This window comes from Paramormyrops kingsleyae, chromosome 6, assembly GCF_048594095.1.
Source record: "Paramormyrops kingsleyae isolate MSU_618 chromosome 6, PKINGS_0.4, whole genome shotgun sequence".
Lineage (NCBI taxonomy): Eukaryota > Metazoa > Chordata > Actinopteri > Osteoglossiformes > Mormyridae > Paramormyrops > Paramormyrops kingsleyae.
This window is the reverse complement of record NC_132802.1, coordinates 7,555,636-7,573,699: the sequence shown is the minus strand read 5'-3', so window position 1 is coordinate 7,573,699 and position 18,064 is coordinate 7,555,636. Positions and strand designations below refer to the sequence as shown.

General features: G+C 40.3%; 1 protein-coding gene across 1 annotated transcript; it reads right to left on the bottom strand.

The window, feature by feature from the left end:
• Nucleotides 1-1,500: 1,500 nt before the first annotated feature.
• On the bottom strand, nucleotides 1,501-17,899 carry LOC111855831 (uncharacterized). Its single transcript, XM_072713541.1, has 14 exons — nucleotides 17,790-17,899; nucleotides 15,427-15,540; nucleotides 12,816-12,897; nucleotides 11,987-12,215; nucleotides 9,970-11,743; nucleotides 9,654-9,827; nucleotides 9,129-9,302; nucleotides 8,744-8,917; nucleotides 7,744-7,917; nucleotides 7,359-7,532; nucleotides 6,359-6,532; nucleotides 5,974-6,147; nucleotides 2,519-2,692; nucleotides 1,501-2,304 (listed from the first exon to the last, which is right to left on the bottom strand). The coding sequence occupies exons 1-14, from the start codon at nucleotides 17,855-17,857 to the stop codon at nucleotides 2,238-2,240; spliced, it is 3,726 nt and encodes a 1,241-aa protein (XP_072569642.1). The 5' UTR covers nucleotides 17,858-17,899; the 3' UTR covers nucleotides 1,501-2,237.
• Nucleotides 17,900-18,064: the final 165 nt, after the last annotated feature.

Sequence of the window (18,064 nt, the reverse complement as noted above, 5' to 3'; positions counted from 1 at the left end):
TACATTCTGCTTTGATTTTGTAAATAAATGACTATGGAACACAAGGCACATAGACCTGCAAAAAAGATTAGTCACATAACTCTAACCAGTAGACTCTCATCATGTCCCCTTGGACACTGTCATGCTCCTGCCCCAGTTTGGATCAAAACAGCCATTTTCACACGTCCCTGTAAACACCAAAAGAGTGAAAAAAAATGCATTTCAAGGTAAAAGCTTATACTTAACTTATTTTACACATTTTTTTTAATAGGCATAAAGACACATTTTCTTTAACTTTATAGAATCGAGGCATTAGCATGCATTTCTTTTTTTAAAGAGGTAGTCGTTCGCTCGCGCGCACCTTCAACATCTCTGGCGCGTTCGCTCGCGCGTACTTTGAACATTTCGCTTGGCTTTTGTCTGGTTTGCGGCTCATGAGCGCTGCACTGCCATGCGAAACTCTCACTTAGAGCGTGCAGTTTCGAGCATGCATGCACCGCGTTACATTTTCTGCAAGTCAGCGGTTTACTTTGATTTATTCTGAATTGAAATATTAAGTTTAGTGCATTTTGTATTTATTACAGCCATATTTATATCACTCCAAGTCAGTGGGATCAGAAAAAAAACATTTCAGCGAGCGTTTACATGAATAAAATATGAATAAGATAAATTAACCTATTTTACAGATTTTTATATGAACATGAATGTTTTAAAAAGGTGTGTTTCATTAGGCCTAGTTATTATTTAAAAATTGTTTACGTTTAGCTTGTATAACCAAGATGTTTTATTAAATTATTAATGTATATTTAACTCGATAGCCATTTGTTTTATGGATGATAACCACGTGATGAGGCTGACCCTTGTCATTTCCGCTACCGGCAAATTAAGGATTATTCGATTTGTTTGGGGCGGAGCAGTGTTTGCTGGCTGTGTTCAGTATATTTAAGTTCTTCTGCGGAGCGTTTATTCTAAACATCGTTATCATTGTAACTTCATTGTTCTCATACGTATCCCTGTCTGCTGCTGCGGTGGCGTGAGTGTGTCCGCGTATTAAGCTCATTCATGTCGTTTTATCATGCTTGATCATTTTGCCCGATGCATCTTTTTGGGAGATATCTCTTTTAATATGGTATCTGAGGTATAGATTTTTATAAAGAATGTAGCTGTTCGTGCACTTGTTAAAACAGCGATTCTGTGTTGGCACCTTTAGTTAAGGTGCTCCGTCTGGCTTAATAGCCCTTTCGCTTCGTTCCATGCTGTTTTAAGGTATATTTTGTGTGTGTCCTTGAAATGCAGTGTTTTGTACTATTGTTTTTTTATTTATTTTATTAAAATTTTTGTATTTCTTTAAAATGGTAATACAACATAACGCCAAATGTAGCAGACAGGGCTCCCCCCCATTCTAATTTCACTCCTCTTCAAGCCCACAAATCAGCCTAAACATGTTCCCTGTATTCAGTCAGAGTGAGTCCACTGACAAAAAAACAAAATTAGACAGAGTGCATAAGTGAAAAAGCCTATTTTATTAAAATTTACAGGAAAAGCATAATTGTGTTTTCAGCATTATCATCATGACATGAAAGTGCATCTGCTGTCTACATAAGACTGTACAATAAAAAGAAAAAGGAAAAAAAAAGACTGTACAAGGTCACTACCCCTTATTCTCTGTTCTGGAGTCTGCACTTTCTGGTAAATGTTTGCATTTACTAATCATACATCTAGAATAATCCATGACTGCATAAGAAATCTAGAAACTGTCTAACATCTCCAGATGAGGTGATAGAATTTTAACATGATGGGTGTTTTGGGGATGTGACCCATCAGGGACAGTGATGTTGTGACAGTGAAAGATCTGAAAAACTGTTTTGAGCAATTGCAGTTGATCAGATATGATCATCATTATGACCAGCATAGAGATGATGCAGACGGACAGGCCCCACACCAGGTAAATCACAAAGTTTACAGAATCACTCCAGGATGTGGAAAAAATTAAATGAATTAAGAGACCGTAAAGAGCAATCTGATGGGCTAACCATCAACTGCTGCCTAACAAGGCTATGTTGTGACTGCAAACACCTGCTTTTGCTACCTGACATCCTGAACCTATTTCTTAAACATCTGTTCATCCATCATATTCACATATGCACCATATTACCCTAATCTGATTAAAACCCCTTATTTTCCAGGTGTTCATCGCCTGCATTGCTTGGCTTCCTCACTGACACTCTATGTTTTCTCTTTGCAAAAATCCAGCTTTCTCAGGCATGAGACATCTGAGCTGAAATCAGATAAGCATAGGCTGCTTCTGCCAGTTTGTCCGATAACCTGAAAAGAAACAGAGAGAAACTCTTCACTCTCTTTTCTCTGGACATATAGGTCAGTTCAGTCAGGATGGCAATAATGGCACAATGTATTTAAACGTATTTAAATGTATTTAAACAAGGGGTTATTTTCAAATGAAACTACAAATAATTCATTTAGTTTACATGACTATTTAATGATTTCCTAAACATTGCATTAAGGCTAAATGGATACCAACTTGAGTGTCTTCAGGTGACTTGTAGTATCCTTGTGTATTTCATAGCGCTGTTTAATTCCTGAGTCTCCTGTGTGATTGTAGCTCAGATCCAGCTCTCTCAGGTGCGAGGGGTTTGACCTAATAGCTGAAGCCAGAGACGCACAGCCTGTATCTGTGACTCTACAGCCTAACATCCTGTAAGGAAAAGGAGAAAAACTTTGTGTAACTTTTTTTTAAAAAACTGGTTTCTCTCTGGATACACAGCTCAGTTCAATAAGGAGATACTGTCATGACAGCAGCCGCCTGTCTGATCACAGGGCTGCCATTTGGCAGCAACTAAAACACTCGAACATGTCATTGCTAATCAACTCCTAGCCCATCTCCAGAAAAATAACCAGACAGACTGAAATGGATCAGACTTTTGCCCTCTCCATAACATCTCTCAAAGGTCCGCTCATATCTGCTGACCACGCCTTCAGAATCCACATCATCTTTATGGGACCAGGTCCTGCACAGTCCTCTGTGATGGAAATCGTCAAAGCTAAAGCATTTAAAATTTGCCCCCTACTGAGAATGACCCATCTCAGTTTGTCCTTGCACCCCCCTCCATCCCCCTTGTTCTGAGACCTTCCCTCAAACTCTTGTGAGTTTCAAACATCTTTTCTTTTTCTTTTTTTAATCATACTCTGTGCATAACTTATTTTAAGAATCCCGTCGCAGGTGTAGCCTTTACATATATGAACTTCGTAGGCGAGAGACCAAAGCAGACACAAAATGTACAGGTTACATTTCCCTAGAACGAGCTGGAATGCTGCTTTGATTTACTCCTGTATTGTGAGATGCACAGAAAACAAGCCACCTGCTCCTCTTCTAATTTGCCCAGCACTTCTCAAGACTTTGTAACCTGGTTGTTGAGGGCACTGCCATGGACTGGTTTTCATCCTACCTGATGGACAGGAAATGGTTGATATCCATCGCAGGGCACGCACGTTTGGTTCTCAGGTCACTGCTTTTCATTATATACATCCTTACCCTTGGCCTTATTAGACATGGTATAACTCTGCTTGCGCTCTTATGCTGATGGTACCCAGATTTACCACAGTACTAAAATCTATCCGCTCACCACCTCCTCCCCACATCAAATCCTGTTTATCTGCATTCAAGACATGGATGATTATTCTGAAGTTCAATGGTGATAAAACTGAATTCATCCTCATTGGCTCAAAATCAGTCCTTAATAAAGCTGGTTTTGTTTCCGTCCACATTGATGGCACAGCAGTCCTTCCCTCTCCTGAAGTTTCCAGTTAGGTTCAGGATGTCGCAGTTACTCTGGACCCCTCTTTTGTTGGACCCTCATATATAATCCTTCACAAAAACCTTCTTCCATCTATGCACCATTGTCCAAATTGGACCCTGTTTCTCCTAACCTACTGCCAAATCCCCCATTCATGCCTTCATCTCCAGCTGCCTAGATTATTGCAACTCACTCCTCCTGGGCATGAGCTCCAGCTTCTTTCCCAAGTTCCAGTTGGTCCAGAACTGCCTCCACACCCAGACCCATAACCACATTTCTTCTGTTCCCTTGGACCTACACTGCCTCCCCATTTAAAATCTCACTTATAGCGTTCTCAATAATCTTGCTCCCCCCTATTTGTCTGGCCTTCTCTTGCTCAATCATCGCCCTCACACGCTACAAGCTTCCTCTTTTGGGCCTCTCACAGTTCCTCTGTCCAAACTCCACAGCTTTGGTGACCAAGCCTCCTTCAGGGTAGCTCCGCTTCTCTAGAATTCCCTTCCCCTAGATGCCCGTAACTCTCATTCACTCCAAACCCCGCCTAGAAATCTTCCTGTTCTCCCAAGCATTCTACTCCCTCCATTCTACATTATCCTCTTTGATCGGTGTGCTCTGTGCTCTGCTAGCATTGTCTGGCCTGGTTACTTGTCCTGGTTTTATTATACTTTTCCCCTACATTTACTCCCTTATTTCAATTCCAGTCAAACTGTTGTCCAATAAATATAGCCTCTCCAGTGCTTATCCTCTTTCACCCACTGCTGCCTGTTTTGTAGCTCAACCCCAGCACAGTATTTATATTATTTGTGCTGTCACTGTCAGGATCACTTCCTGCCCTGCCCTGTCTGTTGTTTCCCTGTTTAGCCAGCAGGTGTCACTGTCCATCCTTTTCTTAAGTGATTGTAAAAAGTTAATCTTCACCTATTCCTTATAGTCACATTTTTGGACAGTGGAAGGAAACTGGAAGATCCACCAGAAATCCACACACACACAAAGGGTAAACATGCAAAATCCAGAGACACAAGGCAGCAGTGTGTGGCTACAGCGATACCCACAAATTGCCAATGTGCTGCCATCAAGTTGCTAGGCTTGCAGGGTATGCCATGTTAATATTGACATGCCATTTCATGCACATGCAGTTATCACATCGGAAGAACTGCGATAGACTGCTGGGTTCAAACCATCAATAAGTTGCACTAGATTTTTTTACTAGTCACAGGAAACAAAAGTTAGCCAACTTTGCAATTTTAATGATGGTTCCTTTTCAGCGTTATCTAGTAAAAAAAAAAAGAAATCAGTCTAATGTTTACCGCCACTGCTTTTGAATGAGCTCTGCATTCACTCTCCTAGCCAATTATAATCATTCATGTCCTTACTGTTCAACTCCTTCATCGACCATGAAGCACATTTGTGAGAAATTAAACAAAAACTGATCACGGAAAGACATTCATCTTTCATTGTATGGAAATATTTTATGTTTCATAAAGATGATATTGAGCTAAAGCAAATCACTTGGCACTGATTTTTGTTTTGCCGCAACTCACTGCAACACCACTAACTTATTTGACAGACAATTGGTACATAGTAAGTTCTATTTGGCTATATTGTTAATCTTCACCTCCTACATATTGCAAAAACTTCAAATATCACCAAAATTTTCCAATATCGTTCATTAGTTTACAAAAAAAATAATACATGGTTATTATGTACTGTATTACGTAACATGATACAGCAAAGTGATGGGACTACTCTGCATTTTAGCAGCAATTATTTTAGCATACAGGAATTGTAGAAAGTGATGACAAAGACAGCCTGGGCTACTTTGAGAAGCTAAATGGGACATAGACTGATCTATGGCTAACCTCACATTATTGGAGGAGTCCATCGAACCTGAATGTCTTCTTTTAAGATGCATTTGCATCATTCGTTCTGTGTACTGTTTTTCAGTACTGACAGACGACTGCATTTTCGTTCACTTTTAATGTGAAGTGCTTCCACGCACATCATGCTTTCGCTGTTTATTTGGACCCTCATCTATCTGTGTTTTCCTGTGACCACGTTGCCAAGTCCGTTATCACTGGATTGTACTGTAGTAACATCAGGTATACATAATTATCACTTATACATCTTGTAATTAACATTGGTTGCAACTGTTGCACATAGGTACTGTAGTCTGACTACTAACCTGAGTTTCTCCAGTTGACATTTAGGATCCTCCAGTACAGCAGAGAGCAGCTTCACTCCTGAGTCTCCTGGGTGATTGTAGCTCAGATCCAGCTCTCTCAGGTGTGAGGGGTTTGACTTCAGAGCTGAAGCCAGACACACACAGCCTGTATCTGTGATTCCACAGTGTGACAAACTGTAAAGAGAAGGAGAGAAACTCTTCACTCTCTCAGCTCTGGACATATGGTTCAACTGGGAAAGTATTTGTATTAAAATTTATTTAGTTTTAAACAAAATGTAAAATATGATAAAACCATAATGAAATAACTAATTTCAAAAATATTAGCAAAGACTACAATTATATCTCATCTACAAATTCCTTGCAATGATATAGTCTGAGTACTAACCTGAGTTTCTCCAGCTGACATTTAGGATCCTTCAGTACAGCAGAGAGCAGCTTCACTCCTGAGTCTCCTGTGTGATTGTAGCTCAGATCCAGCTCTCTGAGGTGTGAGGGGTTTGACCTCAGAGCTGAAGCCAGAGACACACAGCCTGTATGTGTGATTCCACAAGCTGAGAACCTGTAAAGGGAAGGAGGAAAAACACTTTACTCTCTCAGCTCTGGACAGACAGCTTAGGAAAGTAAGTATAACACAATGTATTTATTTTTTAACAAATACCTAATATTTGATTAATAATTAATATTTTTTTAATTTAATGTATACAGATATAGTATAATCCCGTTATAGTGGACTCGCTTATAACGTAATATCTTATATAACGGACGAGGTCTGCTGGTCATGGCCGTGCACCATTAAGAACATGCAGAAAAAGCATCGGATATAGCGGATTCACTTATAACGGACAAAGAATTTAGTGCCCAGGGCCGCTTTTAGCTGTTCGCTTATAATGGACATGCAGGCTCCGCCTACAATACGCATGGTGTGCCGGTGATATCCAGCGCAGATACGTAGACGGGATTATTAATAGTGACGCCCTATAAACAGGCATGGCGAAACAGCAGGGAACACTGATTGGTCTGTGTGACTGTCCATCACCAAGCACGCTGTGCGTCGGTAGACGACGCTCGCAGCTGCAGGGATGCAGTAAGTATTTATAGGCCATATATACCTCCAACAGTCAGGTAAAGTTGTATTCCTACATGTACAATATAATAATCTATACCACAAGTGTGTCTGCTGGGGTGTGGCATGAGTAAATGGTGTCCTGTAGTTGTGTTCTGGCCATACAGCAACTCTGGATATAACGAACTGTTTTGCCAGGTCCCTTGAAGTCCGTTATCACTGGATTGTACTGTAGTAACTTCAGGTATACATAATTATCACGTATACATCTTGTAATTAACATTGGTTGCAACTGTTGCACATAGGTAGTCTGACTACTAACCTGAGTTTCTCCAGCTGACATTTTGGATCCTCCAGTACAGCAGAGAGCAGCGTCACTCCTGAGACTCCTGTGTGATTGTAGCTCAGATCCAGCTCTCTCAGGTGTGAGGGGTTTGACTTCAGAGCTGAAGCCAGAGACACACAGCCTGTATCTGTGATTCTACAGTGTGACAAACTGTAAAGAGAAGGAGAGAAACTCTTCACTCTCTCAGCTCTGGACATATGGTTCAACTGGGAAAGTATTTGTATTAAAATTTATTTAGTTTTAAACAAAATGTAAAATACGATAAAACCATAATGAAATAACTAATTTAAAAAATATTAGCAAAGACTACAATTATATCTCATCTACAAATTCCTTGCAACGATATAGTCTGAGTACTAACCTGAGTTTCTCCAGCTGACATTTAGGATCCTCCAGTACAGCAGAGAGCAGCTTCACTCCTGAGTCTCCTGTGTGATTGTAGCTCAGATCCAGCTCTCTGAGGTGTGAGGGGTTTGACCTCAGAGCTGAAGCCAGAGACACACAGCCTGTATGTGTGATTCCACAAGCTGAGAACCTGTAAAGGGAAGGAGGAAAAACACTTTACTCTCTCAGCTCTGGACAGACAGCTTAGGAAAGTAAGTATAACACAATGTATTTATTTTTTAACAAATACCTAATATTTGATTAATAATTAATATTTTTTTAATTTAATGTATACAGATATAGTATAATCCCGTTATAGTGGACTCGCTTATAACGTAATATCTTATATAACGGACGAGGTCTGCTGGTCATGGCCGTGCATCATTAAGAACATGCAGAAAAAGCATCGGATATAGCGGATTCACTTATAACGGACAAAGAATTTAGTGCCCAGGGCCGCTTTTAGCTGTTCGCTTATAATGGACATGCAGGCTCCGCCTACAATACGCATGGTGTGCCGGTGATATCCAGCGCAGATACGTAGACGGGATTATTAATAGTGACGCCCTATAAACAGGCATGGCGAAACAGCAGGGAACACTGATTGGTCTGTGTGACTGTCCATCACCAAGCACGCTGTGCGTCGGTAGACGACGCTCGCAGCTGCAGGGATGCAGTAAGTATTTATAGGCCATATATACCTCCAACAGTCAGGTAAAGTTGTATTCCTACATGTACAATATAATAATCTATACCACATGTGTGTCTGCTGGGGTGTGGCATGAGTAAATGGTGTCCTGTAGTTGTGTTCTGGCCATACAGCAACTCTGGATATAACGAACTGTTTTGCCAGGTCCCTTGAAGTCTGTTATCACTGGATTGTACTGTAGTAACTTCAGGTATACATAATTATCACGTATACATCTTGTAATTAACATTGGTTGCAACTGTTGCACATAGGTAGTCTGACTACTAACCTGAGTTTCTCCAGCTGACATTTTGGATCCTCCAGTACAGCAGAGAGCAGCGTCACTCCTGAGACTCCTGTGTGATTGTAGCTCAGATCCAGCTCTCTCAGGTGTGAGGGGTTTGACTTCAGAGCTGAAGCCAGAGACACACAGCCTGTATCTGTGATTCTACAGTGTGACAAACTGTAAAGAGAAGGAGAGAAACTCTTCACTCTCTCAGCTCTGGACATATGGTTCAACTGGGAAAGTATTTGTATTAAAATTTATTTAGTTTTAAACAAAATGTAAAATACGATAAAACCATAATGAAATAACTAATTTAAAAAATATTAGCAAAGACTACAATTATATCTCATCTACAAATTCCTTGCAATGATATAGTCTGAGTACTAACCTGAGTTTCTCCAGCTGACATTTAGGATCCTTCAGTACAGCAGAGAGCAGCTTCACTCCTGAGTCTCCTATGTTATTGTCACTCAGATCCAGCTCTCTCAGGTGTGAGGGGTTTGACCTCAGAGCTGAAGCCAGAGACACACAGCCTGTATCTGTGATTCCACAAGCTGACAACCTGTAAAGAGGAGGAGGAAAAACACTATTCCTCAAGTTTTAAACACATGGTTGTTTTCAAGGTAGTTCAAACACAGATATGTGTCATTTACACGGTATGACATTTTTTCCCAATATGGCTATGCACAGGACTGCCTTCTGTCAGTGCTGAACTGGTCAACAAAAGATGACATGTTTCAAGATCGCTGAGGGTGTTTTTCATGGTTTCCTATCTAGCTAATTATCTAGTACATTCCACAATAAATTACACAAATAGCACAACAGATATCACTGTTTTTTTTGTCTAATCATAACTTACCTCCATAGATCAAATCACGTAACCTTTGACTGCAAATTATTAGGGAATTCTCACCTGAATGATTTGATTTTGCATTGATGATTCTGCATTCCAACAGACAGTAGGTTAACTCCTGAGTCCTTCAGGGGATTTTCACTCAGATCCAGCTCTCTCAGAGCACATGAGTTTGAGCTGACAGCTAAAAACAACACTTCACAGCTTCTCTCAGTCAGGTTACAGCTGTTCAACCTGTAAGGGAAAGCATGTTCAATCAGACATTTCCAAACACTCCTGACATCACACATCCTATACGAGTCTCTTCTCAGGAATGCAGCTCAGGTTATATAATGCTGGTAACACTGATTACTGGTTACTTTGTGTCTGGACTCACAGTGCTGTTCGGGACACCTTGACCACAGGCAGCAACCTCAGAAGACCATCGTCTGACCCGATGTATCTTTTCAGGTGAAACACATCCAGCTGCCCGTCTGAGGTCAGCAGCACAAAGGCCAGTGCTGACCACTGGGCAGGTGAGAGCTTTTCTGCTGAAAGGCTACCTGAGCTCAGGTAACTCTGGACTTCCTCTACTAGAGTGTTGTCATTTAGTTCATTAAGACAGTGAAACAGATTGATTGCTCTTTCTGAAGGCAGATCCTCTCTAATCTTCTCCTTGATGTACTTGGCTGTTTCCTTTGTGTTGATTTTTTGGAATCTAATTTCTGACAGAATACCTTGCAAAAGAGTCTGACAGGAGTCCATTGACAGGCCAAGCAAGAAGCGGAGATAGAGATCTAAGTGGCCAGTCTTACTCTGTAAAGACTCATCCACTGCATCCTTTAGTATACGAGACATGGTGCTTTCTCTTTGCCAAAAAGAAAACATAAAGGTCTGGTCTACATTCGTTAAAAACACATACAAAGCAGCAAGGTACTCCTGAATACTCAAATGTACAAAGCAGTACACCTTTTGCTGATACAATCCAATCTCCTCTCTAAACATTTCTGTGCACATCCCAGAGAAAATAGAAGATTCACTCATATCAATGCCACATTCTCTCAGATCTTTCTCATAGAATATAAGATTTCCGTTTTTGAGGTTTCGGAAAGCTAGCATCCCCAGTTTCAAAAGGAATTCTTCATCTGCTCTTACGGACTCTGAGAGAGGCTCTGCTGTTTGTTTTCTGAGATACTTCTGATTCTTCAGAGTTGTATGGAAGATGACAAAATGCGTGTACATCTGAGTAAGTGTTTTAGGGATTTTGCCACTGCCTGTTTTACCAAGCAGCTTCTCAAGAACTGTGGCTGAAATCCAACAGAAGACTGGTATGTAGCACATAATGTACAGGCTTTTTGATGACCTCACGTGTGAGATAATCCTGCTGGCCAGGTCTTGATCACAGAATCGCTTCCTGAAGTACTCCTCCTTCTGAGGATTATTGAATCCTCGTATCTCTGTTACTTGGTGCACACATTCAGGAGGGATCTGACTGACCGCCGCTGGTCGAGAAGTGATCCAGAGGAGAGCAGAGGGAAGCAGATTTCCCTTAATGAGGTTTGTTAACAACACATCTAATGAGGTCGGCTTTGCAACATCAAACCAGCTCTCATTGGTTAGGAAATTTAGTGGAATGCGACACTCATCCAGGCCATCAAAGATGAACAGTACTTTGCAATTGCTAAGTTGAGCAGGTCCGAGCTCTTTGATTTCTGGGAGGAAGTGGTGGAGTAGTTGAATCAGACTGTATTCTTTCTCTTTCATTAAATTCAGATCACGGAAAGGTAGTGGAAATACAAAATGAATATCCTGGTTTTCTCTCCCTTGGGACCAGTCAAGAATAAATTTCTGCACAGAGACTGTTTTTCCAATACCAGCCACCCCTCTTGTCAGCACAGTTCTGATCTGTGTCTTTTGTCCAAGTTGTGTTTTAAAGATGTCATTACACTTAATTACAGTCTCCTGTGCTGTGGGTCTCTTGCATGATGTCTCAATCTGTGTCACCTCATGTTGGTCATTCACAGCTCCGGTTCCACCCTCAGTTATATAGAGTTCTGTGTAAATCTGATTGAGCAGAACCGCATTTCCTTGCTTAGCTTGTCCTTCAAACACATACTGAAACCTCTTTTGCAGTGTTTGTTTGAGTTTATGTTGAGAATCCATTGTTTCCTCTGTAAAAACAAACATTGTTATATCTATAACAACAATTTTTCTGCAATTAAAATATACTTTAACATCCCAACGATTATTTCTCTTTTATTCAGTTTATGATTATAGACTAGCACACTTAAAATAAATTGCTTTGAATCACAATGTTTACATTATTCATTTAAACAGTCATACTGATTTCAGTATAGTGTAGTTGAGTTCCCTGAGACACCACAAAGAACACAGAGAAACACAAAAATGATTACTGTGTTCCAGCCTGTCAGCAAGATCCGTCTGCTTCATGGTCCTCAGGATGTACAGCATGATCTTCAGAGCTCCCTCACTGCCATAGCTCTTCTGAATCTTATTGTCACCATCCATCACACTGACATCCTCCATCTGAGCCTCACAGCATGCTGGGTAATCTTCGCTCAGATATTTCTTGTACTGTTTCAGTTGGTCTTTCAGGAACTCCACAGCATTTTCCTCAAGTAACTAAACAGGTTATATTTGAATATATGTTATGTTTCAAGGAGAATATTTGGTAACATTTTACTTAAGGGGTCATAAATAATGTAATAGTGCACTCAATGTATGAATTAACCAGAAACAAAGTACATACTACATACTGATCTCATGCTTGTTCATCATTAATCGATCGTAACAGTTCTAGTATTTAATGTAGTTACTATAGTTGTTCATGATTTGTATTTGAGGGGCAGCCCGTTAGTGCAGTGGTTAGCACCATCACCTCACACCTGCAGTGGTTAGCACCATCACCTCACACCTGCAGTGGTTAGCACCATCACCTCACACCTGCAGTGGTTAGCACCATCACCTCACACCTGCAGTGGTTAGCACCATCACCTCACACCTCTGGGACCTGAGTTCAAGTCTCTGTCAGGGTTCTGCGTGTGGCATTTGCACATTTTCCCTGTGTCACTATGGGGTTTCCTCCATGTACTCTGGTCCCCCCCTCCACAGTCAAAGCTAATTGGAGTTACCAAATTTGTGTGTGTGCACATGCATGTTAATCTGGTAGAACAATGAAATAATATTTTTCTGTGCAAGAAATCCAAATTAACAATTTCAAACCTGCAATATGGATGACAATTCCTCATTGCGGTTTGCAAACTGCATCCTAAGACCCATTGAATCAGATCCCTTCTGTTTTTCTCTGTGAATAAAAGTTATAAAGATTGATCTTATACTTTTTCAAACATGTAGTACATACATGTATACTGTACTGTGCAAAAAAGTCTTACACTGGCAAAGAAAGTTATGTTTAAATGATCCTCATGCTAATGTATAACTATGATGATATGTCTGTCAAAGTGTGTTAGCTTAGCCTCTTCAAAACCTTGCCTCAGGTCACCCCAGGATTGGCAGGAACTTTCCAATATGCAGCTACAGTATCAATGACCTCAATTAAAGTAATTAAGTTAATTTATTAAGCGAGTGGGGTGTGGTGTTCCATGAAGCAGGATTTCTTGCTTAGCCAGATTACCTTAAATCCGACAAGTTATCTGGACTAAACTGACTTTATCTTCGTTCACTTACATTTAGCTCAGACTACCTTAAACCTGACAAGTTCTTGGACAAAGCAAGAAATCCTGCTTTGTGGAACATCCTGCTGGTGGTGATATTTAAACGTATGTAATGGCTGGGGGTGTCCCTGAGAAGAGGTTTGGGAACCGAAGTTCTGAACAGAAAGTTTTCAGCCAGCTCAAACAATATTTAGAGATAGTTCCATTTGCAACATTTTGCAATAGCACTAGAAAAACGGATGAAAAAAACAGTTTTCCATTTTTTTGCTACAATACATCTCAAACACCAGTTAATACCCTGTCAATGTCACCAATTAAGTCACAATTGTCAGTCAGTTGAACAAACAACTTAGAAACAGCAGGCTGAACAGTCAAATTTGCAAGGTAATTGAAATTTGTAATTGAAGAGCTGTTTTCCAAAACGCGATAAACGCCATATTAAAAAAAAAAACAGCTTGCCATGCCATTCTTCTGTGTATTGAACCTATCGACTGCTCCATCAACCTTTCATACCAAATCACTATATTTCCTTGTTTAAAATGTATTGCAAATTGCAGTGTTTTTTTTCCAAACCGCGATAAGCGCGATATCTTTTTTTTGTCTAAACGCGGCATCTCCTCTCGACCAATCAGTGTTCGGTCAGCGCTCTAATCTATCTAATATGGCGGCGCCCTGAAGAGAGGGGTTTTCTTTCCTGTGCTGCTTGGTTAAACACAGATATCGTTCGAAAATGGATGTTTCAAATACTTTTATGGTTCTGAAGAACAGGTGAGAGCTACACCATGTGGTAGACGTCATTTAAACAAACAGAACCATGAACGGGAGCCAACTAAGAAAATTCGTTATTTTGGTGGTGGATTGATCCTAGCAGTTGGATGTAAACGCACTGCTGCCACGAACTTTTGCCATGCAGATAAATTGACACCCGATGACCTGTGGCCTGTACTACGAAGTGGGGTTACTGGCTTATCGGGGTAACTTGTTGGATTTAAGGTAGTCTGGGCAAAATGTAAGTGAGCGAATATGAAGTCCATTTAAACTGTGGTACCTTAAATCCGACAAGTTACCCCGATAAGCCAGTAACCCCGCTTCGTAGTACAGGTATTGTGTATTTTTCTGGCTGTGCTGGATCCATATACAGACGTGAGACGGTTGAGATGATCTCTCCAAACTTTACCTAGCCTTTAGGGTCTTATGGACTTGAAATGAAATGATGCTTTACTTCCAGTTTGCAAATGTACAGGTACATTGGAATGTTGCTTTTTGTATCTCCCATCATGCTCTCCTTTGCTGCATACACACACGGTTATACAGTTGAGAGCAAAGCTTGAGGTACCCTGGCTGGTGACAGGCTCCGCGTTTCATACAACCTTTTATTAGACAAACAGCTGCAGTCACATGGTGTCCTGGAACCAAGCTCAGGTAGGACAGGGAAGAAGGAAGTGGATATAATGCCAGGCCATCACATGACTTCCAGAAGATTACTCAAATGAAAAAAAATTGGCAGGTAAAACACTGCATTGTTTCCATAACTGAAAATGTTTCATAGACTTAAAAAAATATATTTTTAATCATTTTATAGCAATCGGCATCTGCTGGTATAGTGATGGCTCCGCGTGACAGACCACAGCAACGGTACTAATCAGGTGCAGCAGATCCCGTTTCTGATCCTCATTCTTAGTAAGAGAATTGTTGTATGACTGAATAAGGGCAACAGCCCATTCCTCACAGTCAGTGACAACTTTGAGGAGATAGACATTTTCTTTCATTGCCTGAAGTGTGTTGCCTTGAGTCCAAATGGCAACTGGCTTGGATAAGAACTGAGCCTTGCCTTGACTTCTTTGAGTAGCAAGTCAAGCAGCTTCACCAACTGAAATGAATGAAGTTCTTATCCAACTGCCCATGAAACATTCTGACAACCGTGTAATTGTTTTGAACCATCAGAATTTAATACCATGTATTGAACAGCACATATAGCTTTGCAGGAAGCCTAATTTTGAACTTTTATTTTTCCCCGTATTATTGTGAGCCACCCTGCTACACTTGCATAGGCTGGTTTATGTAAGAGAGAGAATAATTTGTAGAAGGTAACAAGAAAAAGATGAGGAACAGGAAGCTTATTTATTCAGTTTAGTTATACATAAAAGCAACAAACTGACCGTTCGTCAAATGGAATTTCTGCTTCCTTCAAGTTCAGTGGAAGGTCAATTGACTTGTCACTCTTCATAGACAGACAGCTGGGTATAGGTGAGTCTGGTCTATCCTGCTGTATCCTACAAAACATAGCAACCTTGATTTATACAGCACCTTGCATCAGTATTCACCCCCTGAGACTTTTCCACATTTTTTCATGTTACAGCCTTGAATGAAAATGGATTTCACTGGGATTTTATGCATGGGACCCATAGAAAATACTCAATACACTCAGTGAGCACCCAGGCGGATTGGCGGAAATGAATCTGCAAGTAGTGAAAGGTCATGTGACTCTATCGCAATGATTATAATATCAGATCAAACAGACCAACGGAGTTGGCAGTATGAACCCACTGGTCCCATCGCTGGTCTACACGTGTACCAAATTGCATCCAAATCGCACCATTACTTCTGGATGCTTAACTTTTTTCCTCACCAAGTATAATTTTGTAGTGTGTATATATCACATCGTGTTCAAAATTACACAATAGCTAAGACAGGCGAGAATAAGGCAAGAACCGAGTACAACCACAGTTAAAGGCAACGGGATACACGGCACAACAAGCGATTACACTAACAAATACAAACAGGGGGTTTATACACGCGCTCGCGAGGCAAACAGGTGTTCCGGGCAATTCGGTTTCCCTATGTTTCCCCTGTCTATCAGGAAATAATGTTTCCCCTAATATTAAAGCAAAGAGGTATGTGAAATGTCTGAAAATCACTCAGGTACATTATTACATGTGAATACTGTATTGTTATTAGTACCGAGGCCCAGAGTTGTTGTATACCTGTTTTAACAAGGGGGAAACAAATATCCTGGATGTCAGGAAATAATGTTTCTCCTAATATTTAGGCAAATATGTATGTGAGATGTCTGAAAATCACTTAGGTACATTACATGTGAATACAGTAGATCGTCACGCATAATATAGTCTTATATAAGCAATACTATACCGTTTTCATCAGGAAATATCTCTATCCAGCAAATTAAATACTTTCATTTATTATCTGTAAAAACAAAAAACATTGAAAAGGCATGTGATGTTTTAAAATATATGGCTTGTTTACCTCAAGAGCTTCATAAAAAGACATGAAAACAACAGCGAAACCGTGTACAAATCAGCGCGCGACAGGGGAAACATAGGGAAACTGAATTGCCCGGAACACCTTACATTCATGTAATAAATATACAAATGTCAATTAGATGGTAATCTACCGGAGACAAAGAAAAAGGGGGAAAAAATCGGTTATAATGATCATTCACTTACGTGTGTAGATTTTTATGTAGAAACATTACTGAACAAATAGCAACATGAAGACTGAGGTGTTCTCAGAAGAGGTTAGGGATAAAGTTGTGGAGAATTACAAATGAAGGTTATACTTAGCATATAAAAAAAATCCAAATCCTTGAACATCAAACAAAGCACCATTAAATCTGTCATTAGAAAATGGAAAGAATATGGCACAACAGCAAACCTGCAAGAGAGAAAACTGTCCAAATAAACTAATAGACCGGGCAAGGACAGCATTAATCACATAAAGAATAGGCCAATGGTAACTCTGGAGCAGCTGGAAAGAACCATAGCTCAGGAGAGTGAATCTACTAGATGAACACTTCACAAAGCTGGGCTTTATAGAAGAGTAGGAAGATGAAAACTGTTACTGAAAGCAAGCCATAAAAAATCCCATCCAAAACCCAGACCTCAATCCAGTTGAGAATCTGTGGCTAGACTTGAAAGTTGCTGTTCACAAACAGTCTCAATCCATCTGACTGAGTGAGCTTCAGTTTCCTTTGCCAAGAAGAATTTTTTCAAAACGGCAGTTTCTAGATTTGCAAAGTTGACTTCATTATGGTTTGTGTCTTAGTAAAAAGTTTTTTATTGTAAATTCAAGGCTGTAGCAAAATGTGGAAAAGTCTCAGGAGGGTGAGTACTTAATCTAGGCAGCATGCAACACACTGTTCTACTGTTTGAAGCAAGGTGAATGAGCAATCATGCTTATCTAAGAGCAAGAAAAGGTTGTGGATGAAATTACGAAGGATGGAAAACTGGGAAGATTCTTACACTTTGGCTAAATTTAAAAGCATTAAGGAGCAGCGTGTGGCTCAGTCTGTGTGCCTGTAATCACAAGGTCACCAGTTCAAACCCAGCCTCAGCATGTCTGTGGGTCCTTGAGCAAGGCCCTAAACCCCCAGCTCCCTGGGTGCCCCAACAGGTGGCTGCCCTTCGTGGACAACTTACTCTACAAAGAACAAGTTAAGGGAGGTGTAAAGACAATTTTGTCCCCATGGGGACAATAAAGGATCGATTATTATTATTAAACTGACCTTTGATAAAAAGGAATATCTGCTTTTTTCAAGTTCAGTGGAAGGTCGATTGACCTGTCAGTCTTCATGGATACACAGCTGGATACAAGAGAGTCTGATCTCTTCTGCTGTAACCTATAAAATAACAGAGGAATCGATGTTTAATTTTTCATTTGTTTTATATATCCTCCAGTATATGGGTGTTATTACACTTATGACAAATAGTTGCTGAAGATGAAGAGCAAATATAGGAATAATAGAGAAACTAAATAAAGCAGTTCAATTAGATTAAAACC